This window comes from Amborella trichopoda, chromosome 13 (assembly GCF_054954075.1).
Source record: "Amborella trichopoda isolate Santa Cruz 75 chromosome 13, AtrichopodaSantaCruz75HAP2 v2.0, whole genome shotgun sequence".
NCBI lineage: Eukaryota > Viridiplantae > Streptophyta > Magnoliopsida > Amborellales > Amborellaceae > Amborella > Amborella trichopoda.
In genome coordinates this window covers 14,592,319-14,617,435 of record NC_142348.1, presented here as the reverse complement: position 1 = coordinate 14,617,435, position 25,117 = coordinate 14,592,319, and the positions used below count along the sequence as shown (strand labels likewise).

Sequence of the window (25,117 nt, the reverse complement as noted above, 5' to 3'; positions counted from 1 at the left end):
TTAAAATCCATACCCCTATCAGATACCATAGCTGCAACCTTCGGTTCTTCAGGATCAACATCAGCAGAATCAGACTCAAAAACCTCAACTTCTGATACAGAATCAACAGTTATAAACGCTCACCCCAAAAGCCATAAAAGGGACGCCTCCAAATGGGGAATAACTCTCAAAGGAACAACCAAAACAATCTTCGGGTCAAAAGAACTATCCTCTTCTTGCTCCCCCTCAATTTACGTAGGCAACTTCTGGTCTCCAAAAGCCAAAGCCGGATCTTCTTCGTCAGAATCCACCACCATCACAGCAAGAGGGTCAATGATAAGCAGATCAAACTTCGCTCTAGCCTTGGGAGGTTGACCCTTAATAGCAACACACTAATAACGCAAGGGATACATGGCTTTCTTTTGCCAAAAAAACCACACGACAACCCAGACTTTGAGAACCAGATCTAACAGCACTCCGTTCTTTGTCAAGAAAAGAAAAATGAGACTCCAACCAAAGAACCTTTTCTCTTCCACCGGCTTCCAAAAAGACTGCTTGTTAATATTGGAAAAATGCGGTTGCAGAAAATCCACTGCAAATGGCCATTGAATATATTCTTCATCAGTCAATTGCATACACAGAAAATGGCCTTTCATTTTTACATCGTTTGCCAAGGCATATCCTGCTGGCCTTGAGAAGGATATTTTCGTAAATCAATCCACTATCTCTAAGACCTCCACTAGCACCTACATGGCCAGGATTTTTAAATGAAACTACCATCAAAATTAAATTTCATATTTCCTATTAATTTGTATGCCTATCCTAGCTCATGTAGTAAATCATCTGTTGATATACACACCCTAAGTAGGGGTGGCAACGGGTCGGCGTCCGACTGATCCCGGACCCGGACCCTAATAGTATTTGGATCCAGGTTTAGGATCAGGACTCGACCCACTGGGTCCAAAAGTTGGACCCATTCATATACCAGTTGGGTCTCGGGTCTATCCCGTCGGGTCCATTGCCACCCTCACTATGAGGTTTTATGCCTTTTTTTTACCATCATATGCCCATATTATTGGCAACAAGGATACAATCACCAGTCAATAGATTTCAAGCCGTCTTATTTGTCGTTTAATAGCTAAAAATGACTGCAAGTACTTATTGCATACGATCCTTAATACAACCAAACGAATAGGGCTTGAAGCATTTTATCTCCAACAGTTTATGGATACAGGCAGGTCCAACTAGACCCAAACCCGGACCCGAATAGTATTTGAGTCTAGGTTTTAGACTCGGACATGACCCGCCAGGTCCAAATGTTGGACCCATACCGGGGCCCATGTTGGGTATACCAACGAGTTTTAGATCCATTACTACCCCTAACCCCAAGCTTCCTCCATAACCGCAGCCAAACTTTCAACAGCTACCTAGATTCGATCCACATCTTTTCTTCCATCGCCTTTCCTTAATGCACTCTTCTATTTCATTTCTTTCCATATTTGCATGGAATGTGGAATGCTCAAATGGTCTAGGACATAGTCAACTGATCTTGCTAGTGGATGCTGGATATTTAATTGATAGAATGCCTAATATATTTTTCTTGAATACTGACATCCTAAAAACAATGGTCCACTGTTTCCTCATCCTCCTTACACAAAATATGACAATATTGGCCTTCTTTCTCAACACATTCATAATTAATATCTGTTTGAGAATAGATGTCCATAATAAGTTTGAATCATATGTGAAAAAGGAAGCTTCCATATCTTTTGTAATTTAGGTTAAGTCGTCATGTTCCATCACAGTACACCAGGAAATACAAAGACTTTGTTGAGAATGTGCCATCATCAGTCCTTTCCCATCACTGTATCTGCTTTTTTCTGGCGATAGTACTCTTTTTTTGTTACTTGACCACCACCCACCACTTTGTTATTAATGCAATATTCATCAAGTATAATTATTTTATACGCGGTCTTCCATATCTCTAAGGAGAAATTCTAGTTTTTGTGCTCCTTATCCCTCTAGTTGTGAATAAAAAAAAGAGGATCTTCTTGCCTTATTCCGGTAGATGCTTAAAGAATCCTTATGCCTCTCCAGTTGTACTGAGAATTGGCTGGATGACAGTCACCCATGCGATCCACTGTCTCCATCTTGTCTTTAAGCCCAAAATATGCAAAAGCACTTCCCAATCAAGCCTCCCAAATCAATTTTGCAGACGATTTCCAACTTGTTTTCCGATCTTCTAGAATGAATACATCCCTTACATATTAAAATACCATCCTGGATCAGTGTCCCTTGAATAATGCAAATTGAGGCCCTTCAATAACACTCTGCAAAGCCATTTTCAATGTCCTTGATAAAATCAGTACAACGATTTTATACAAGCTCGTGAGGAACTCATATCTTGCGAGAATGCAACAAAGTTAATATATGAAATAATGCCTTCTCCTGAAAAACTTTTATAAGTGTGCGTGTCTACCATCGTTTCTACAATGTTACTGTCACAATTCAAGATGGATTAAGTTCTATGGTACAAGGAAAGCATATTATGATCCATATGGCAATAGAAAATCTATGTTATTTATCATATCATTACATCAAAAATTGCATCATGGAAAGAGTAGGACTAACCGCTTGGTAAATGCCATTACCAAGTAAACACTAGGAAATTCCTTGCTATAAAACAAATAGTGGCACTATAATGAAGATTAGATACAGATAACTCTCTCTCTCTCGGGTTTGCTCATCTGGATAATTCTGAGTAGAGCCAACATTAATGGGAGCTAAGCTTCACTCCAACTGTTGGAGTGGCATGGAAGGTGGCGGCTCTAGTTGCTGATACTTGGGTTTGTTCTTCTTCTGAAGAAGGTAAGTAATCCAGTACCAGAACATCAGAATCCGTCCTTGTTCCACCACTGTATCTTTTATGCTGCTTCCCCCAAAAGAAAGTCTCTCTAGGACCTGCCATGCACACCATTATTACAAACGGACTTGGATTAGGAACCACTTGAATAAATAAATACCAGGCTCAAAAGACCATATAGTTATTGGGGCTCCCTGATATACAAAATTCTTTGAAGCCATTATGGTTTCTAAATATGTGTCATATTCTACGCAACAAATCAATTTTCATAATCTTCAGGGGGGGGAAAGCAGTGAAATGATACAATGTTTGTTCTCTATGGAAAATTCATTAGGGAAAAATTAATAGATCTATTTACCTGGGGTCTTCATACTATTTGATTGAGCTCTCATCTAGATCAACCACTGCTATTTGGGTGCCCACAAAGGCTCCAAAATCACTTTCCTCCCAAAAATAAAATAAAATGGTGCTCCAATATCGCCGCCCCCAAGTTCAAAGCTGGGCTGGCCATACAATGAACAGCGGATTAGGTATTTGGAGCCCCAACTCAAAATTTATTTGAATTTATAGAGGAGACTGTTTTGGAGGCTTCTTTGAGCATGTCTTGGGGGCCTGATCCATTTATCACCCAATAACAAATGGTGGTTTAGGTCATGATCCAAATGAATAGTATGGGTAGGGTCTTGTTCCATCAAATTTGAATCCCAACCAGCCATCCAAACCCCAGTCCATCCCCGTGGTTATGATATCCTCATCAGGTGGGAAGGGGTTCCAAAGAGATTTCTTGGTTGTGAAATTCTCTGCCCACCCATATTCTCTCTCACCCCTTATCCGCGCTCCAACTGGAAAATAACCTTTAACACTTCTAAGGACCCCACCCCATAATGCTTTAGGTGTGTTTTAAACCTCAGCCCGGTGGCCTAGGCCAAATGGCCAATGGCCAAGGTGATACAGGCCAGTAGACCTGTAGGTGGGTACACCTGTACAAGTAAAACCTTTTCTTCTCACTTTAAATCCCTATCTCGAACAGGTAGCTAGATCGGGCCCCCTTTTTCTTCTCTCAAATGGGGGCAAATGTCCACCCCCCTTTTTCCTCTCTCTCAATACCAATTACAGGAAAATTTGCTGCATCAACAGATTCTCTTCAGGAGAGAGAGAGAGTCCCACTCAGTTGAATCCATTGTTTGCAAAATCCCTCGATCTAATCACTAACCGCCCCGTTAGATCGAAACCACCCACTCAATTGCATCCATTATTCGCAAAATTGCTCGATCTAACAGCTAACCGCCTGGTTAGATCGGAACCGGCTAGTGGATTTTGGGCGGTTAGGATGATCAACTAGTATTTAAAAAAAATAATTAAAAAAATGCATATAAATTCTAAAAAATAAGGAATTTGATTTGTAATGGATTTTTAAATATTCTTTACATTATGGTAAAGATTAAAATTTTTTTTGGTCATTAATAGTCACTTTTATATTTTCTCATTATTTTTAAAAAATTTAAAAAATAACCATTGAAAAATATAAAATGGGTTAAGATCCATTTTTTTCATTAATTTTCAACTTCATTTGAATGTGTTTTGCTTTAATAATTCTTTATATGCTTTTCATATTTTAGTAAATTTTTTTTGTTTTTTCTTATTTTTTTTCAATACTTTTTTGACCGCCTAGAACTTGCTTGGTTAGAGCGGTTGAATCGGTCGGTTTATCTATTAGGTTGGTTAAACCGTTTCCAGGCCGTTCCAGTTCGATTTTGCGAACACTAAGTTGAATCCACAACTAAGAGAATCCAAGAGAATCCACAGACGAAGTGTGTGGGTGAGAGATAGTCCTCAAATCTTAATTAAATTCACAACTTTCAGAGATCAAGGAGTTAGATAGAATCCCTTTGTCATGTGAATCAACCAATCTTGGAGAGAGAGACGTGGATTCACAGCCCCCTCTCCTTTGGGCCACATTCTTTCTCTCTTGGGCACGTGGCTAACCAAGCCTCCCCTTTCTTTTTTTAGCTTTGTTCGTTTTCTTTTGCTTCTTACACTTTTTTTCCTATTGGTTAGTACTTGGGCGAGTCCACTCAAGAGTTGCCGGAATAACTTGCCTCAGGCAAGTGGCTAGTACTTGACCTGACGTAATCTCTAAAATACTGGCTTTGACAATTTCAACCCACTCTCTCTCTCATGTCCGCATGCTCGTACAAGCACAAATGATAATCTTGAACTTACCTGTTCTCCAGTCTCAATGTCAAACGATTGTTGTTGCTCAAACTTAAGGCCACTGAATTCATTGATACATAGTCCTTGAAAAGCCCTGACAATAGAGGTGATGATACCATTAACCATCACCCAGACTTTTGCATAGCTCACTAAATCATTGAGTTGAGCTTAAATAGGAAAGAAGTTGCATACCATCTTATTAAAGAAACACGAGGAATCCAACGGAAAACCACTGGTGTGTTCTCAGCATTAACGTAATAACCTCCAAAAACAATGAACACTGTCATCAGAGAGGGCCCCAAAGCCATTGCTGCTTCTGTTGTGGAAACCATGGCCCCAACGGTCAAACCCATTGCAGATGCGGCAAATGACTCCATAGTCACAATACCACAGAATTTCCCAAACCTGTTAAGGCAAAATGACCTTCCTCAGTACTTTTTCTTTTGTGAAGAATTGAAGGTAACTATGACGGGCACCAGATTAGCAACAGTTTCTTCATTTCTAATCAATACTCAATCACCAAGTCAGAGTCTTCTTATTAGTTTTACAGAGTGTAGGAAATATGAATTGTGAGCTGTATGAAGCCTTTACAGCTGCAAGGTATAGAAAGTCAAGAAGCCAACATAAGCACTATTAATGAGAAACTGAAAGAAGAACCCATGGTAAAATTAGGAAAATTGAGCAAGAATACAATCCATCTGGCATCTAATATAAAGGACCTTCAAATTGTTGGAGAATAGGATGTTTGTTTGTATGGCATGAATGCATAAAAGAGGGAGGGGGACGTTGCCAATCGCACATGGGGTGGGATGTTTCCAATTATTGATGAGTGCATCCTCAAATATGGAGAGAAGTATAACCCTTGGATATCACAACAAGAGTATAATCTAGCTCAACCTAAAAGTTGGCCAATATTGAGAGAAACTAGGGAGAAAAACAGGGAACTTACCTAGATAAACTTGGATGAAGCCGTGTCATTGGATATAAAATAGTACCAAACATTAGTGGAAATGCTGCTCCTACAGGAATCTCAGCCAACAACTTAGAAAAAAGATAAGGTCCTAGGGAATAAGACCCCTTAGCTCGCTCTCTATCAACTATGGCACGTTCCTTAGGAAACACACCGACTGTTTTTGTGAGTGCAGCCATGGCAGTGTTTATGGCAGCAACCTGCAACAAAAGAAAGCACAAAATTTAATTAACACTATATTTCTGGTCACATGCATGGTACACCTACATCGTGGTGCTGAAAGTTGAGATTCCTTTTGTCGTTCTTTGGGGTAGTTTTGCTATGCTTTTCCTTTGAATCCTAAAAATTGGTAGGAATGAAGCTCTAGACATCACGATGTGGCACCCCACCACCTTGACAAACCATGCCTAGAGGCCATGAGTTGCTATTGGAGCGTCTTAATGCTTGAATGAAAAGGAGATGCCTCCTCATAGCCGAGTGGCATGAAGCTCTTTATCTCAACCCCTATAGATTGTAGGTTCAAATCCCATGTTTGTAAAAAGAAAAGGAGACAATTATCATTGCCTTTACAGTTGAGCACCCAATTGACTTCCACGTGGGGGTTTTCCTAACCAGTTTTGGAACCACGCATGTCTTGTTCTCTGTTAATTGAAGTCTATTCTATGAACAGAAAAACAAAACAGCATGACTGGCATCAATCAGAAAATAATATCTGTACTATTGTACAATAACCACCACTTTGCACTCCAATAATCAACCATAGCATTATTACTGCATACCTGAAGTAGACCCATCCTGTCCTGTATTGATGTCTGAGATCTTCCTATTCGCCAAAAGACTGATCCAAATATCAAAGCTGATGCAATAGACATTCTAGAACGAACTTTGTTTGTGGGCCCATCACGAGAAGCCTGAGGCAAAAACCTTCTAGAAGTTGGGTTTCATTCATAAATCTTGAAACACTTGATTGAAGAAAGATTTTTCACATATAGAGCTCTGAAGTCTACGCAGTAAGGTAGAACTACAAAGAAGATTATCAGCCAGTGCCTTTCATGAAATCAACAAAGCATTTTAAGAAACAATAATCATCTCTGTAGCTGCTTCACTACTCATAGGAACATTTTGTTTGGAAGAAATTCCAATCTCTATGTGTGTATGCACGTGTAAGACCATGATGAAAAGCTAGCATGAGATATAATTATATTAGTCAACACTTTGGGGTTATTTTTCCTAAAAAAATTTCACAAAACCTATGGCTGCATGAAAAGGATGAAATAACATCAGCAATCATTAGAGATTATACAACTAATTGAAAATATCTTGGAAGTACCTGAACAATAATAATAATTACAATAATATGGATAACAGAAGCAAAACAATAACAGTCACCTAACTCAAAAACGTGATAGTATGTGAAAATAACCTGCATCCAAGCACGCTTTAGAAGCAACCAGAATTGCTTCCACCAACCACCTTTCCTTTTGATGATAGCCTTCTTGCCAATTGTCGCTGGGTTCATGGTGGAGAGCGAACTTTCATATAAGATATGTGCCGAATTTCTTTGAAATTCCTTAACAAGGGTATTTATTCGCCTTTGGGAATCATTTACACTTTCAGAAGAACTGTAGTCTACGGAAATGAGGTCAGCCAAAAACTCAGCTGGATTCACATGTTCTGCACAATGAAACCTGGATAACTATTTCTGTCAGCTGACAACCTAGCTGGAATTTTTCTTCTTCTTCTTCTTCAAAAAAAAAAACCTAGCTGGAATGCCCTAAAACGTGGTTCAAGATGATTCCATCCATAAATTTTGCAAAACAAAGGAGAAGGAATCAAATTTAACATGTTCTCTTACAGGTAATCTGAATTTAATAAAGACATACTTCTACAAGCATTGGAAAGTTTATCACTAGCACATGAACATGAACACATCTCTCATACAATAATCATATGAATTTCAGAACATCAATTCATATCGCCATGAAAATGATCAAATATTCTACAAAACATGAAGTAATGGCCAGTCTAAATAAAGAAAAAAAGAAACAGCTAGCGGCTAGGCTTTAGTGAACAGTACCCGAATCCTGCAAAGTAAGATAGTGGCTCTTCTTGTGCAGGGCCAGCATAGACAACTTCACCTACTGATAACAGCACTATATCATCAAATTTGGCATAGATTGACCCTCTTGGCTGGTGTATAGAGCAAAGCACTGTATGCCCTTCTTGTGCAAGTTGTCGAAGAGTCTCCATGACTCTTTCTGCCTGAAATGCATCCAACCCTGCACAAAATGGCATTATGACCAATGTTTCTCATTCATACATGGCCAATAAACATGTAACTTTTGCACCTGTTTTTATAGTTTGAAGTAATATCTAAACTCAGTTGGGATTGCAATACGATTTATATTTGACTGCTAATGTTTTAAATTTGGACTCACAGTTTTGCCTTTCAAAATCTTTTATAGCATGAGAGTTATGCTTCTTAGGCATTCAAACTCTTTTGATAGATTTTACTCAGGCCCAGTAATATCGTCAGCAATTTGAATCTCCTTGGGATATTCCAACCAAGCAAACATTTGATGGCAATCATTAAGAGCAGTACACGTTCACTAATTATGAGAACCACTTAAGGTGAAAGCAAGTCTCTTTTCCAAGAATATCAATGCCAGTTGTGGTAACTAAAATATAGCCAACGAGAACTTCATATTTTGGAAACTAGTATGCTGGCTAGTTTGGGATTTCTGGTTGTCCATGGGACTCATTCCCATCCTGGAAACTCTTAACAGAAAACTTGCTATGCCCAAACAATTTATCAAAGAAATTTTGGGAATGCATGGTCATGCAATCCTCCCATTAGATTGCAGATTCCTTCACTAAGCTTAAGCACTTAGTGAACATGTCGTTGCTTAGTCTATTGATACTCCAGTTTGAGGATATAATATGAGAAAGGCGTGCATAAATATATGTACAATGTATTAGGGGCAGGTTGGTTGCAGTTGCAATCTCCTTCTTAAAACGAGATTTCAGCCAAAAATGTCTCCTAGGCATAGGAATGTGGCTTCACACCTACATAGGTATGACGTAGTTTTCAACAATGGGTGTGAAAGTGTTGTGCTTTTCCATGCGCTACAGACATGTAATCTCATTGAAATCTCCTTGGAAGCAGATTTCAACCAAAAACAGACATGCCCTGCACGAACTTTTGCCCATAACTGAGAGGGTGTAATATTGACTTTTCTTACAATGGGAGCCACTGGGTGTTCTCCACGACAAATTCACATATTATCAGTTGGCATCCTCTTATGAAATATCAACATGTAGTTGTACTGATATTTTGGACTATTAATAAGTGCCAACTTTACAATTCAGTAAAGAGGCTACAGATTCAAATGGTCTCTAGAGAACCACATATCTAGCCTCTTATTATCAATCGGTAGCTTTCACAAGCCGTATTTGATGTATGTACAAGGTTGATCCACCTTAATAACCAACAAAACAACCATTTGCTTGTAAGTTGTAGTTTTCAAGGGTTCACAAGTCCTGTTACTCCAATAACTACTAAGCAATCATATCCACAACTGACTTGGGGATTAAATATTACAAGGAAATTACTTTAGCTTACCAGATTCAACAAAAACAGTTTATAGTATCCTCCTTATGGATGAAGGGGTTTCTATGTATCTGATATGAATGGCTAAAACGATACAAGTTTACCAAAGTAAATTAGACTCTTAAAAAGACTTCCTGTGCAAGGAGGTTTCAATATTCCAGCTCCTCCCTCCTTCACAAGATTTTTGTGTAACCCAATTGTGACCTTTGTTTGGTACTCTTATTCTTCTTTTTAATTTGATTGTTCATATGCTAGGCCTATTTCATTGTGTCATTCACCGGATTGGAAATAATTTTATATGAAGGAACTTGGATACCCTCATTATTTCTTAACTATTTAGGCAGCCAGTACTGAGGCTCATTGCTTCCTCGGACTCAATAGCCATGAATCCATTATTCCATATTGATATGCTTGACTGTAAAACGGTAAAAAATAATAGAAGTTAATCTTTGATTTTCCCCTATGTTGACCCTTCTCCTTATCGAAGTATTGTTGGTTGTCTGCACTTTGCAGTATCTTTCTTAGGTTTTTTCACTCAGATCCTGCTTATGATTGTTGATAGCGCTTTCCAATAATACATTTTCTAGCTGGAATCATAGCCATGGTATGGCAAGGGTATGTGAATCATTAACATTTGTAGCGGACATCATCTATTCACATGCTGACGATTTGGATGCTAGTTTGGTAATCATTGACAAATCCAACTCTTTAATATCTGTTTCTGGGGACCTACAGAATTGTGATAATCTTAATTCCATATACATTGCTTCCAATTTCAGATTTCCATAGTGACAACTGGTTGATGCATTTGCTAATCCAGCTCACAAGGATCACTTGTGGTGGCTCCAGCGATCCACCATGATTACGTAGTTCTCCTTATATTTTTATATTTTTTTCTATTTGGTAATAACATCATTTGCATTTGTACTCATTTGTACTTCCAAAACACTCCCTCTTAAGAGTGGATTTTAAATATTTTTTTTTGAGAATTGGTTGACTTTCAATCCATGAATATTATTCTCACCATGGATGGATTGAACCACACGATCTAAGTATCTGCAATATAATCGCAAAACTCATATTTTTATCTTGTCTTAAAGGGCTATTAGGATTTAGTGCCCATGTTCCTCCCTTTTAAATACCAATATAGCACGGATTCTAACCAAAGAGTTCAATGCTGAACCTGGACTCTCAAGAAAACATGGCTTTGCAGCATGCATCAGAAACTTTCTAACGAGAATTACACAACTAATTGTACAGTCTCTAACATAGTAAGAAGAAATGATAAGAGAGATTTATATCTGAAGTGCTCTTTCTAATTTGCATAATATGGTAGCTTGGAGCCTATGTACCATAGTTGTAAGAGTTTGTATAGATAAACCTGCTGATAAGAATTTTTGGGTCCAAAAAGGGCCAAGTTAACCCCATAATCATCTAAAAACAAAAAAAAGTAGGCTTCATAGCCAAAGGAAGCTGTATGACAACGGCCTCTCCTGAAACATATGTTAAGAGTGTTTGACAAAATTGAAAGGCTCTCAAATTACCTAATCAAATAATTATATTTATTGTGCTTCACTTAAAATGTCCCATTCCTTGCATAAATCAACTCGGAGCATAAAACTCCTTAGACCGTCTATGCAAGGATCTGGTCACATAAATATCTAAGAAAATGTTGACAATGAGAAATTAGTTATAACCATTATAAAGAAAAAAAGAAGTCATACTTTCATATCATCACAAACTCTACGGCCAGTTAGTCTCACATGCCCATGGGAGAGCTGGAGATGGATTTCATAGTCCAAGAGATTCCAGAACACTCACTACCTGTATCTTGTATTTATTTTGTTGAGTTGATTTTGTGCAGACTTGGCTCTGCAGTAACTTACAGCTTATTGAAGCCTCAAAGAAGACGGATTTTCTGATTTCTAAAACATTCAAGCTCTTCAACTTTCACCCAAAGAGTTGAGGAGTTTACACAAAGACGTTTTTTAGGCCACACAGAGTCTATCCACATGCACATAAGACACCCGCAACAGCTACGCAATTCAAAAACCCTTTGGGGAAGATTATCACGCCACATAATACTCTCTTCCACATAGCTAGGTGACCCTTTAAGCATGTAAACAGTATCCATATAACACAAATAGGAATGATAATACTGGATAAAAAATGTTTAATTTTTAACTAAATAAATATGAAGAATCTTTGGGAAAAATACTTGCAAATTTTTTTTTTTTACCAGTGGTAGGTTCATCTGCAAATATGACAGACGGGCTAGCAATAAGCTCACATGCAAGTGACAACCGTTTCTTTTCACCACCACTTATTCCACGTACTTTGGCATCACCAACAACCGAATCTGCACAATTTACCTATTTTACATAGAAAATGGACAAACCATATCAAGAAGTGAATCTGTTACATATAGTAGGATTTCTAAGTTTTTATGTGCCTGGCCTAGGACCACAGCACTAGATCCTAATGACTTATGTCCTTTGGCATTTAATTTATGGATAAAAGGAGAACGAGAAGATAAAACCGTTATCAAACATATTGCATCCACAAGAGCATTGATGTTGCAATTATCAAAACCAACCTATGATAGAAAACCAGTCAAAGTGATGTTCAATAAGATCCAATAAATACTCCTGTCCCAACCATGTGGTTTACTAAACGGTTATTAAGAACCGAGGAAGGAACTTAGAAAACACCAATGTGAGATTTGCACTTACAGAGACCATTGATGAGAGTTATATAAACAAACAACACTTTAATCAATAGGAATAACGATGGTACTTGATAATTACTGTTTCATATCTTCCTTTCCATCATATATTAATAGAGAAATGAAAAGGTTAGGAAACATTGCTCTGGAGAGGAAAAAGCAAGTTAAGATGACATTAACTCCTAAAGACCCAAGCCATTCTGGTTTACATGCTTATTTACAAGTTATCCAATATCACATTCGCCTTAACCCTAAGAACATATTTACTTGATACAAGATACTCAATTTCTAGAAACAATTCTTCGAGACTCAACGGCAATGAAAGCCTCCTCTGGGACATTGGATGACATTTAATGTATCTCCTTCCATTAGACCAGACTATGAAAACCACCCACCAGTATCAACATGGGATAGATTTGCTCTAGCCTATATGGGTTCCACATAAAAATAAGTGTTCTTACAAAAATATGATCTATGGTGTAGTATGAGGTCACTAACCACTTCCAATCAACTCATTCACCAGCAGACTTAAGAAACATCTAATGAATTCAAGTAGAAGGAATAACAAATCAAATTTCTTTACATACAATGAATATTAGGCAGTCGATTTATACAAGTCACTTACCAAACCCAAACGGAATAATAGATCGTCCACATATCTCTCTCTCTCTATGGGTGATCTCAGTGCAGGAAGCTGGAGCTCAGCAGCTAGAGATAGTGTTTCGCGCACTGTTAGTTGAGAGAAGAAAAGATCCTCCTGTCTTACATAAGCTATCCTAATAAAAGGAAAAAATATATGAATCATGAACAGAGACAAGTCATCCCCAGCATTTAACTGTAATAATCCCGAAATTACTCAGCAAGATAATAGGTATCATAATTCATAACAGCAAATAAATAGTAACAACAACAGCAGCAGCAGCAAGTAACACGATACCGAAAATAATTTCTTAAACCAAATAAACTTACTTAAAAGACGCATTACATGTGGGCCGTCCATTTGCATGGAGACAGCCCATAAGTCGAAGTCTTGGTGATGCTGAAAGTTGGCCAGCAAGAACATTAAGCAATGTAGTTTTTCCTGATCCTGAAGGACCCATGATTGCAAGAAGCCTTCCTGGTTTGGCCTCTCCACTGACATTCTTAAGCAAATACCTGACCTAACTTCCATAAAAAAAAAAAGGGGGAAGAAAAGAGAAAAAGAAAAAGAAAAAAAGTAAAGAATCCCAAAACTGAACCTGTCAACCTTGCCTAGTGGTAAGGTTCAGATATTCCAAAAAAAACATGAAAATTAACTTTAAAAAATGGCCTTCTTAATGCATGGAGAAAGGTGGGTTTACTGATGAAATCCAATGGACAGTATATATTCATGAGTAATAGAATTCACCTTGGCACTTATTTCTAGAAATTTATTAAATTTGGCAAGACATTTCAAACAACTATATAAGCTGAACGAAGCAATACTTGCTGTTATATTTTTGTAGTGAAATTTATGATGGGTTGCAGCCCCAATTCAAGCATAAATAGTGGAATCGGGGACCTTAGTAACAGTTATGATTCAGGGAGGTCCTTATTATCGATAGTTTACCTCAAATTTGTGGCTAAAAAAAGAATGGGAAAAAATTATTCCAGCAACGTGAAAAATGTTTTTTTTCCCTTGAAAACACCATATCTGTAATGAATATACACTATTAGAAAACAAATTTAATCAAGTTGCAAATGTTTGGTTAATTATTGGTAAAATTATCAGGTATATTAATTTGGAAAGAGAATATCGCACTAAAAACCAAACCAAATAGAAAAGAATATCTTATTTACTCAAATTTTATTGTTTTAAAGGAATTAAAAACACTGATAAAAGATTCTGCATCTAAAAAGAAGGGGTAAATACATTTATTATAGTTTTTGAAGTTTATCCCAAGTTACCAGAAAAGAATACAGAAATACCAGAAAATTACCGGTTTCCCAGCCTTATTTAGCCATGAGCAGGTGATATTAGACCACTGCAAGGTCAGGGGAGAAATTTTTCCGGCGATTTCAGCTTCTCCCTGGTCGTCATTTTGGCCGGAATCCTTGTCTTCAGTGTCATTTTCCGGCGAAATAGACGGACCTGGAGATGATAAGATTCGGACTAGAAAAGCGGCAGCCAAACCTACGATTATCTGACCCATTCCACCCCGTGCAACCCCCATTAAGGTCACCATTTTTGCTCAGCTCTCTCTCTAACACTGTTTTTGTTTCACACACTCTCTCTCTAAACAGCAAGCTTTCAGAGTCTGCACCTTGAAGTTTTCAAAGTGGTGCTGATCATCAGTGCGAACTTCATGAAGTGCCCCTAAACTTAACTGAAATATCGAAATTGCCTTTCTATTTGATTAATTTCACACCTAGATAGGAAAAAGCATATAAAACGGGCGAACCAATTACTTATCGTACAAGTCAGTCGCAATTAATTTTGATTTTTATTGACTAAATTTAAACTTCAATGATTTTTATTGATTAAATTTAAACTTCAAAAGAAATTTTTTCAAACTTTGACACACCTAAGCTATTGATTTTCATATTGGATGGTTGTAAGTAATTGTGACCACTTTATATCAAAGTAAATTGTCTTATTATATGCAATCTTAAATAAATCGTATCTTCAAATTTTAATTAAAAATAGAATTTTGATGTTTAAAAATTTTATTACTCAATTTTTTTAATCCTAATTATAAAATTTAGAGTTTAAAAATTGGAAAAAGTTTATATAGAGCCTAGGCTCTAAACAATAGTCCACCTCAAACATTTTACTAAAAGGGGGTTGTTTTGATGCCCAAATTAATCATCTCGACATCAAGATGCATGGAGATGAGGAAAAAAAAAATGAATTCCAAGTTTTGGAAATAATGCATCTTGTAATGCTTTTTTGGACTGTCAAGTTTCAAGATTTTCAAGTTTTCATAGAACTGCTCGATCTACACTATTTTTTGAAGCTTTAAATTTTATTTTTTGAAGTTTTAAATTTGATCAATAAAGATAAAAATATATTAAGGCTATCACAAAGATTTCCCATATTGAAACCACATTTCTGAGCACAAGTTGAAGGTGCACTTTATTTTGATTGTTTGGAGCCTCAGCTCTATACAAACTGCACCTTTAAAGTAAATTGCATCTTCAAATTTTAATTAAAAAAAAAATAGGGTTTGGTGTTTGGAAATTTTATTACTCGAATTTGTTTTTTCAATCCTAATTATAAAATTTAGAGTTTAAAAATTGGAAAAAGTTTATATAGAGCCCAGGCTCAAAACAATCAAATTAGAGCCTACCTCAAAAATTTCACTAGAAGACGTTGTTTTAATGCCCAAATATCCTCAAAATGATCATCTCAACATCAAGAGGCATGGACATGAGAAAAAAAATGGATTTCAAGTTTGGCAAGTGTATCTTGTAACGTTTTTTTGGATCGTTAATTTTCAAGATTTTTCAAGTTTTCATAGATCTGCTCGATCTACACTATTTTTTAAATCTTTAAATTTTATTAGTAAAGACGGAGATATATTTTAAAGCTATCACAAAAATTTCCAATATTGAAATAACATTTCTCGGCACTATTTGAAGGTGTGCTTTACTTTGATTGTTTAGAACCTCATCTCTATACAAACCGCACCATTAAAATTTGTATTGATCAAACAAATCTATAAATTTTTGAATATCTTGAATATGGATCGTCCAAATAATATGTTAGAAGATGAACTATATTGAGGACTTTTTTTTTTCCAGCCTTAGTAAATTTTTTGGATGAATTTTTGAGATGCACCTTACTTCTACGATATAAGGTTGAGGTTGACACCTTACTTTGTCGTTTTGGTTTTATAATACGGTGACAATCAACTATAGATGTTAAATAAATGTGAATGAATGTATAACTGAATTGGCTCCAAAAAATAATGTCATGATACTAGAATAGCAAAAACATATATGGTATGTATTAAATCTAGCGACTAGAAGTATGCCACTGATTGGGGAAAGTCTTTGACAAAATTTTTAGAACTTTGACATGCTTCAAGCAGTGAAATTTTATATGTGAAGGGTAGCGATGATTGTGATACCCTTGTACCAAAAATAAATGTTATATGTGATGGCTAGCGGTGATTGTGATAGCCTTGTACCAAAAATAAACGTTTTGATGTATGTCTGTCGTATCTTACTTTCATATCTAAAACTCATTATAATTACCTCAAGTGAACTCCTATTGATTCTCAACCTTAATAAAGTAATTAAAAAAGAAAATCTGTAAAATCAACTCAAGATTAAACATACTATCCAAAATGTGGACCGTAGATCTAATTACTTAGAAACTCAAAATCTAATTTTTAGAGTATTATCCAAAAGGCTGAGCTGACATTGCAGACGACCGGATTATTATTCATCGAGTGGTAATTTTACAAGACCCATTTCGATCTCCCTGGAGAAGACCATTTATTATGTAAACCTTTAGGAAGAGAGGACCCCCACCTCCTCATACAATGGACGCAGCCAATGATCACTCCGCTTTTCCATTCCCATGGCCCATTTTATAGAGCTTTACCTCCCATTTTCCTCTTTTTTCCCGATGCGGGACTTCCTTTTGAACAATTGATGGACAAATAAAACTTCTTATCCAACCATGTATATCGAGCATTTTTTGCAAAATCGCCTGATCTACCGCTAACTGCCCGGTTAGATCCGGTCAGTGGCCGGTTCCGATATTGGGCGGTTAGGGTGATCAATCGATATTTAAAAATAATATGTATATATATTTTTAAAAATAAAAAAATTTATTTGTAATGTATTTTTAAATATTCTTTACATTATGGTAAAGATTAAAAATTGTTTTGGTCATCAATACTCATTTTTATATTTTCCCATCTTTTTTAGAAAATTTTAAAAGTAGCTATTGAGAAATATAAAATGGGTTAAAATCTATTTTTTTCATTAATTTTCAACTTCATTTGAATGTTTTTTGTTTTAATTATTCTTTATATGCTTTTCATATTTTAGTACATTTTATTTATTTATTTTTTTAACACTTTTTTGATTGTTCGGTACTTGCCCAATTAAAGTGGTTGAATCAGCCGGTTTACCGATTAGACTGGTTAAACCGCTTCCAAACCCATGTCTATTTCGGTTCGATTTTACAAACACTCATATCGAATGGGCTTCTGTTATGAAATTTTTTGGCTTGTGCATAACTCGCCGGTATGGAAATTGCATTCAATTTTCATTAACTTGCCGAAGGTTTTGGGACAACAAGGGGAACAATAAAATTGGGGCTTTATACATGGAATCAAATAGAAACAATCAAGAGCCAAGGACTATCCCGAAATAGGGGCATGGAATTTCGGCATATTTCCCCTGACTTTGGTGGATATTTCTTCTTTGAAATGGCGGTTGACCTTTCTACCCTTACTTTGACATTTTCATTGAAAAAGTGATTTTTTTTTAAAATAAACAAATTTCCATACGCTTTGGGTTATGATTTATAGGGAAATTCTAATTTTATGAAAAAGTACTGGAAAAATAACGTATATATCCACTATATTTATCATTATTACATGATTATTTTCAAGTTTTTGTTATTACCTTTATACTCATTTTTTTACTATTCAAACAATTTTTATTAACAAAGACAAACATGCTCATTTTCGGTTTTTCAAAAACCAAAATAGGACTAAAATCGGTTTTTCTAAACATGTTGCAGTCTTTAAACTATTTTCCCTAGTTTTTTGGTTTTTCAAAATCGAAATGGGACTAAAATAGGATTTTCAAAAACTAAATTTCTGATGTATTCTTTAAACTATTTTCTTTAGCTTTTGTGGTTTTTTTTTTTGGGTTGGGGGGCGAGATTGGTCACTTAGAGAGAAACAAATGATTCATGAAGTGAAGGTGTGTGGAGAAGAGCACCTATTATGGTTGGCTTGATGATGAGGATAGCTTCGTTCCAACCAGTGTTCAAAACAACGAATCAGGCCGACTAGTAGGTCTTAGCCTGATCCGATTAGCCCGATCGGTTTCAACTTGATCGGCCGATTAGTTCTCCTATTTTTGTTTTTCCCCTAAAAAATGCAGTATTGGTAAAAAATTGCAAAAAACTCAAAAAATCCCAAAAAAATCTCAACAAAATTGTAAAAAATGTTTAAAATTTACATGTATTGTTTTTTTATATTATCACATTAAAAAGAAAAAAAATAAAATATTATAAGTATAATTGGATTTCGGAGAAAATGATTAGGCACCTGAAGGAATACTTTTTTTTTAATGATTATTAATATATATTTATATATTATATTATATTATATATTATATAATATGTAATCAATATATACTATACAATATAAATTGTATTAATAAAATAAATATAAATATAATATAATATGATATAATATTATAAAATATTATAACATTTCAACTCAAGACCACGTTTATTTTTTTGGTATTTTTGAATTAAATTAAAAATATAAGTAAAATATAAAATTGTTCGTCTCTTTGTGACAATTTTGATAAATTTCCATCTTTCTCTCATATCAGTGTCTATGTGTATGTCTATGTACCCCTCCGGGGTTGTTGGTGTATGTATTAGATTGAAGATCAGATAAACAACGAATAAATTTTATATCCCCTGAGTTGAGGGACCTATGGGCTTGGCACCCTGATAGGCTTGACCAACTCTGGTGCATCTGAGTCATAAAAAAAAAAAAAAAAATCTAATAATATATAAAGTTTTAAGTAGAGAAATAGAAGAAAGAAAATTGTTTCATACGAGTTGGATTGCATTTCTACAATATGTGGCCTAGAGGTATAAAGCATCCATCTTCAAGAAGGATGCGAATGGGTAGACCATCTAAAAACAAGTGTAACTAGCGGTTTAAATGTTTTCTTAATATAATTATTATTTTTAGTTTTCAATTTTATTTTTATTTTTTTTATTTTTTTATATTCGTGATTTCCATGTTAAAGATTATATATTCTCTAAAAATTAGGATCAAATTATATTTTAAAAATATAGTTATTGCCAAGCCCACATGTCTACAATATGCGGGCTGGGCAGCATAGAAACCGTGTGTCCATAGAAGAATAGGGAAAAGAAAAAAAAAGAAAAAAATATTATAAGGACAAGCTTTGTAAAACTCTGCAGTGTAACAATGCACTTATTGACGATTTTTAGAACAAATCACCGATTAGTTCACTAATCAGCCGATTAATACCAATTAGTTCCGATAAGTCCGATTAATTGGCCGATTAGTGCACTGAAAAAAAATTCCTGCATACATGACCATTGAAATCGGGCTAAATCGGGTTCGCCCAGACCGATCCCCTGTCAGCCGACCGATCTTTTAAAAATCGACCTATTGAAAGAAAACTCAATGCATCCGTTACCCATAATTCAGTTTTGGGTTACGAAACGACTGAAACCCATGTTTTCTCCTAGCGAGGCGCTAGTTCTCTTAGAATCTAAGAGAAATTTAGAGAGAGAAATTGGTGAAGTTGATGGAGAGAACCATAATTCAGTTCTTCTTTGGTGCCCGAAAACTCTTGCCACAAGTGTGCAGGAGCCATTGTTGAGAGACCCTATGTAGGGATTTTATGGACAATATTTTTATGGACACTCTGTTACTAGGTAAGAATTTTTGGATAAGGAGTTTTATCATTGTTGGTATTTTTTGACAAGATGCATGGCGGTATTATAAAAATATTTGGTTACTTTAAAATAGAAGTAGGCACTCTTTCTTTTGGAGAGATGAACACAAACACTTAAAGTTTTCATATGTATCTCATTTCACGTATTACTTACAAGTTACATCTTGCTCACAAGTAGGCACTCTTTCTTTTGGAGAGATAAACACATACAATTGAGGTTTTCATATATATCTCATTTCACATTCATCCATAGGTTACACACAAGTTACATCTTGTTGACAAGTTACGTACACTGGTTGCACGTATCTCATTACAAGTTACGTACACTGGTGTTTATAGTAGTTATGCAACTACCTACGACTCACAAACCTGATTAGATAACTACCTACAAAGCTCACAAACTTCATTAGATAACTACCTACAAAGCCTACGTGATTAGATAACTCCTTTACGTGATTAGATAACTCCAACTAGCCATTACTCATAAAGAGAGAGATAACTATCCATGAGTGATAACTCACCTCTATTGAGAGAGGGAGATAAGAAAGACACAAACCCCATAACTCTTATTATCATTTTCAATATTCTCCCTTGCAAAATTTTATCTTTTTCTTTTAAATTTCATGTACATCATTTTCAATAAAATCCAAAGGTATTCATTTTCCTCATTTAATGTAGAAATCAGGGCTTCAAGTTTTTCAATATGCTTCTTCATTTCACAAATTTAATCTTTTTCTTTCTTCGTCATCTTTAATTTCAATTACTTCTTTCATTTTTGCCAATTGTGATATGGCAAAATAGGCTACTCTATGTTCCATTTCCTTTTTCCTATCCACATAAGATCCTGAAAATTCTTTTTCCTGCGACTTCTACTTCACAGATAAAAATAGGGCTGTGGTTAAGTCTCCTCTCGATAATTTTGTAAATTGGTTTTTCAATTTTTTGCTTTTTGACAAAATTCATTCAACTTGCTTTTTGAAATAGCAATTGCCATATTTCTTGATGCATTTTCTATAAAAACAAATTGCAGCAATTATTTTTCTTTTTAATTCCCGTTTTTTTGAAACATTTTTCTCCCATTTTTTTTATGCCTTCTCATGGCATAACAACTCTAGGACTGCGGTCTTCCTTTTTTCTTTTACAAAAACATGTTTATTTTTTATGCCTTCTCATGGCACCATCATGCATTTTCATGACATGACAAACTAGGACTTCGATGTCCTATTTTTTTAAACACAATTTCCTTTTTATGCCTTCTCATTGGGCACCCTTGTACCTTTTCATAGCATCATCATGCCTTTTCATTGCATGACAAACAAAGATTGCGGTGTCCTATTTTCTTTTTTCAAAAATCATTTTTCCTATTCTTAAACTAGGCATAGATTTCCCATCATGCCTTTCTGTAGCATGACATACCAGGATTGTGGTTTCTCGTTTTTCTTTTCTTTCCAAAAAATCATTTTCATTTTTTCTATGCCTACATACATGGATTTCCTTTGAGGAGACTACTCATGTCTCCCTTTCAGATTTTTTTTTTTTTTTTTTCAAATCTTATGTATTGAAAACTTTTACAAAAATACAATATCAAGAGCTCTCCAATTTTGTTTCCCCATTTTTTTTAAAAAATCTCCATCTTCGTTTTCCAAGAACATCACATTTAAGAAATTTGTTTTCTTTCCTTTTTTTTCTCTTAATTTTGTTTTCATTGCAAATCACCTAACATTTAAATCAAAATATTTTTTTTGTTTTTTTAAAATTACATTGTTATTGTTATTGTTATTGTTATTGTTATTGTTATTGTTATTGTTATTGTTATTGTTGTTATTATTGTTGTTGTTATTATTATTATTATTATTATTATTATTATTATTATTATTATTATTATTATTATTATTATTATTATCATTATCATTATCATTATCATTATCATTATTATTATTATTATTATCATCATCAAGACCCAAACATTGTTTTCATTTTAATTTTCCACTACTCATAAAATTCACCTTTGAAAATTGTAATCAATAGTTGAAAAATATTTGGACCATTAGAGTGTGCCATATGGAATAAAGTAGTAAATTAAATAAAGAGATTTAAATATCTATTACCTTTCCCTTGAGTTTTGTCTCTGACTTGCTGGTCCTAAATTTCCACACCAATAATTATCTCTTTGGCAACCCTTGATCTCCTTATTTATTTTATTTTTTTAACAACTTAGGCTGGCCAATGCCTATCCTCAACTTGGGCTCTCAACATCAATGCCTATCTTTTTTTTTTTTCACAACCTGGGCTCTCCACGATAATGCATATATATATATATATATATATATATATATATATATATATATAACCTGGGCTCTCATAAACCTGATTAGATAACTATCTATAAAACCTATGTGATTAAATCACTCCCCTACGTGATTGGATAACTCCAACTACCCATTACCAATAAAGAAAAAGAACTACCCATGACCGATAACTACCCTCACATCTCACATCTACGGAGAGAGAGATAAGAAAGATACAAATCCCACAATTCCTATTATTTTGCATCATTTTCAATACCCTATACCAATGAAATCTGCTTCTCTAGGGGCAGAAGGCACTGAATTTGATATAGTGATGATTGAGAACTCTGAGACTGAAAAACCAAGCCAAGAAAGAAAGGGAGAATCTATAGATGAATTCTTCAGAAGAGAGCAAATATATAGTAGAGGGAAGGTTATCCATGAGAGAGAAAGTGACTGCACATGAGAGAAAATTCAGGACGAGAGAGGGAGGAGTGATAGCAATGCTGGAAGAAGATGAAGAGAAAGAAAGTCATGGGAGCCATTGTAGTCATGATCACACGACGAGACACCATAGGCATTCTCAGAGGAGGCATAGGTACCATGAGATTAATTGCTACAGGGTTAGGGATTATGATAAGAGATAAACCACGTATGGTAGTGATTCAGCAAGTTCTTCTACAAGCTCTAAAAAAGGTTTGACGTAATGAGCCTCTTTCTCTCGTCCTCACACCCCCCCCCCCTATTCCAAACAAAAAAAAACCACAAAAACAGGGAAAAAGAGTTTAAAGAACGGAATAGAATTTTGGATTTTAAAAAACTGAATTTACTCGCATTCGGTTTTTGAAAAATAACAAATGGGTATTTCCAATTTTTTTTTAAAAGAAATGTTAGTATCGTAAAAAAACGAGAATAGATGTAATAATAAAAACTCAGAGGTAATCCCATAATAACAGCAAATATAACAAATATATATCTTATTTTCTCAAAAATATTTATATAAGGCCGATAATATTATCTTTTAACTTCCACTCCAATGCACAAAGATTTTTAAGTTCATGTTTGTCTTCAATTGGCAAATCCAATTTTCTAAAAAGCAAGTTATCTACAATAGGAATTTTTAGAGTTTGAAAACCCTGAAATATTCAATGGTGAACATACATTAAAATAGGAAATGACATATCAATATTAACGTATTCTTATAAAATAATGAAAATTCATAATACCCCAATTGTTTCTTGAAAACCTAAAAAACATTATTTATAACAATTTTTATTGATTATTTATTTTTATTTTTATTTTAGGCTGGATCCACTCCATCTAATCGGTTCACAGATTTGGATTGTTAATCCACCAATTCAGACTTGTTTTTTGAGTAAATTATCACCAATATGTTTTTCTAAACATTGGATTCTATGTGTTGGTATACGGTACGTCGACAAGCTTACCGTAAAGAATGCGCCCAACAGCCTAGATTGAATCTGGGCCGATCTGATGCTCAAGAATTTCAATAGTATTTGAATTTTTTTATTTTTTTTACAAATCGGATTGACCTAAAATTTCTTTTTTATGTTCATAAAAAATAGGATAATATACGAAAAATATCAAAAAATATTTGCATGAAATAAATTAATCAAAATACCACTCGAATCTTTTCAAGGGTATTTTGGTCTAATGTTTTCCAAAAAAATATTTTTTTGATATTTTTGGTAGATTCTTCTATTTTTGATGAACACATAAAAAAAAATTTTAGGTCAATATAATTTGTAGAAAAAAAAATAAACTTCAAATACTTTTGAATATCTGTGAGCATCAGATCGCCCCAGATTCCATCTTGGCCGTTGGGCGCATTCTCTACGGTAAGCCCATGGGCATGGCGGGATAAGGAGGAAAGAAGGATAGAAGAGAGCCCAGCGCTAGAGGTGTAGAGGAGAAAGTACCAGCGCCGGCTGGGTTGTGTGCAGCGCCGGTTGTGGTGAGGAGAAAGTGCCAGCGTCGGCTGGGTTGTGTGCAGTGCCGGTTGTGAAGAGGAGAAAGTGCCAGCGCCGGATGGGTTGTGTGCAACGTTGGCTATGAAGAGGAGAAGGTGCCAGCGCCGACAGGTTTGTGTGCAACGCCAGTTGAGTAGAGACCAACGCCGGCTGAGTAGAAAGCCCAACGCCGGCTGTGTCTTTGACATGCATGAGTTGAGTATGCCACTTGTTGAATGCATGCTATTTGAGTGCCACTTTGGCAGCCACCCCACCCACAAGAATACTTAAGCCTCCTCTCTCTCCCATGCGACTCACTCTCCCCTCATCTCTTCTCTCTCTCTAAAGCAAGGACTCGAAGGAGTAGCTATCGGAGGGCAGCCATTGTTGAGTGGGTGAGAGCTGTGAAAGAAGGATTTGAGAAGCCACTGTTGTTGTTTAGGTAAGTGGATCCATCACCATTGCATGATAGTCATAAGGATGCATGGGAATTTATGCAAGTGAAATAAGCAAGGAAAGTGTATTGTGATGTAGAAAATCCTTACGTATTTTTCACTAAAATTTGGGGGTTTTATTCTATAATGAAAGTGGATGCTAAGACTGAATGTATGATTCTTATATTATGTGAGAAATGCATGTTATGTGTGTGCATTGTAAGTGAATGGTTGTTATCATGTTCCTCACCATGAAATGAAGGCCATGGAATGTGTTCTTGAGATATGTTATATGCCACTGTGAAATTCTAAAAACATATATGTTCTTGAAAGAGACTTTTAAGCAGCCAAACGGGGTCCGATTGACCTCAAACTACCACCATTGGGAAGATATATGAGTCTAGT

General features: G+C 35.4%; 1 protein-coding gene across 5 annotated transcripts; it reads right to left on the bottom strand.

Annotated features, from left to right (window-relative positions):
* Positions 1-2,528: 2,528 nt before the first annotated feature.
* Positions 2,529-14,624, bottom strand: ABCG7 (ABC-2 type transporter family protein). Of its 5 annotated transcripts, none has more exons than XM_006837118.4 (11): positions 14,320-14,624; positions 13,331-13,521; positions 12,987-13,137; positions 11,876-12,008; positions 8,104-8,305; positions 7,450-7,714; positions 6,806-6,937; positions 6,006-6,226; positions 5,249-5,461; positions 5,066-5,150; positions 2,529-2,940 (listed from the first exon to the last, which is right to left on the bottom strand). In XM_006837118.4, the coding sequence occupies exons 1-11, from the start codon at positions 14,563-14,565 to the stop codon at positions 2,770-2,772; spliced, it is 2,010 nt and encodes a 669-aa protein (XP_006837181.1). In that variant the 5' UTR covers positions 14,566-14,624; the 3' UTR covers positions 2,529-2,769. The 5 variants fall into 5 exon arrangements, with proteins under 5 accessions (XP_006837181.1, XP_011621138.1, XP_088711234.1 ...); XM_011622836.3 differs by having other exon boundaries at positions 11,927-12,008; XM_088855108.1 differs by lacking the exons at positions 5,066-5,150; positions 5,249-5,461; positions 6,006-6,226.
* Between the last annotated feature and the right edge of the window lie 10,493 nt (positions 14,625-25,117).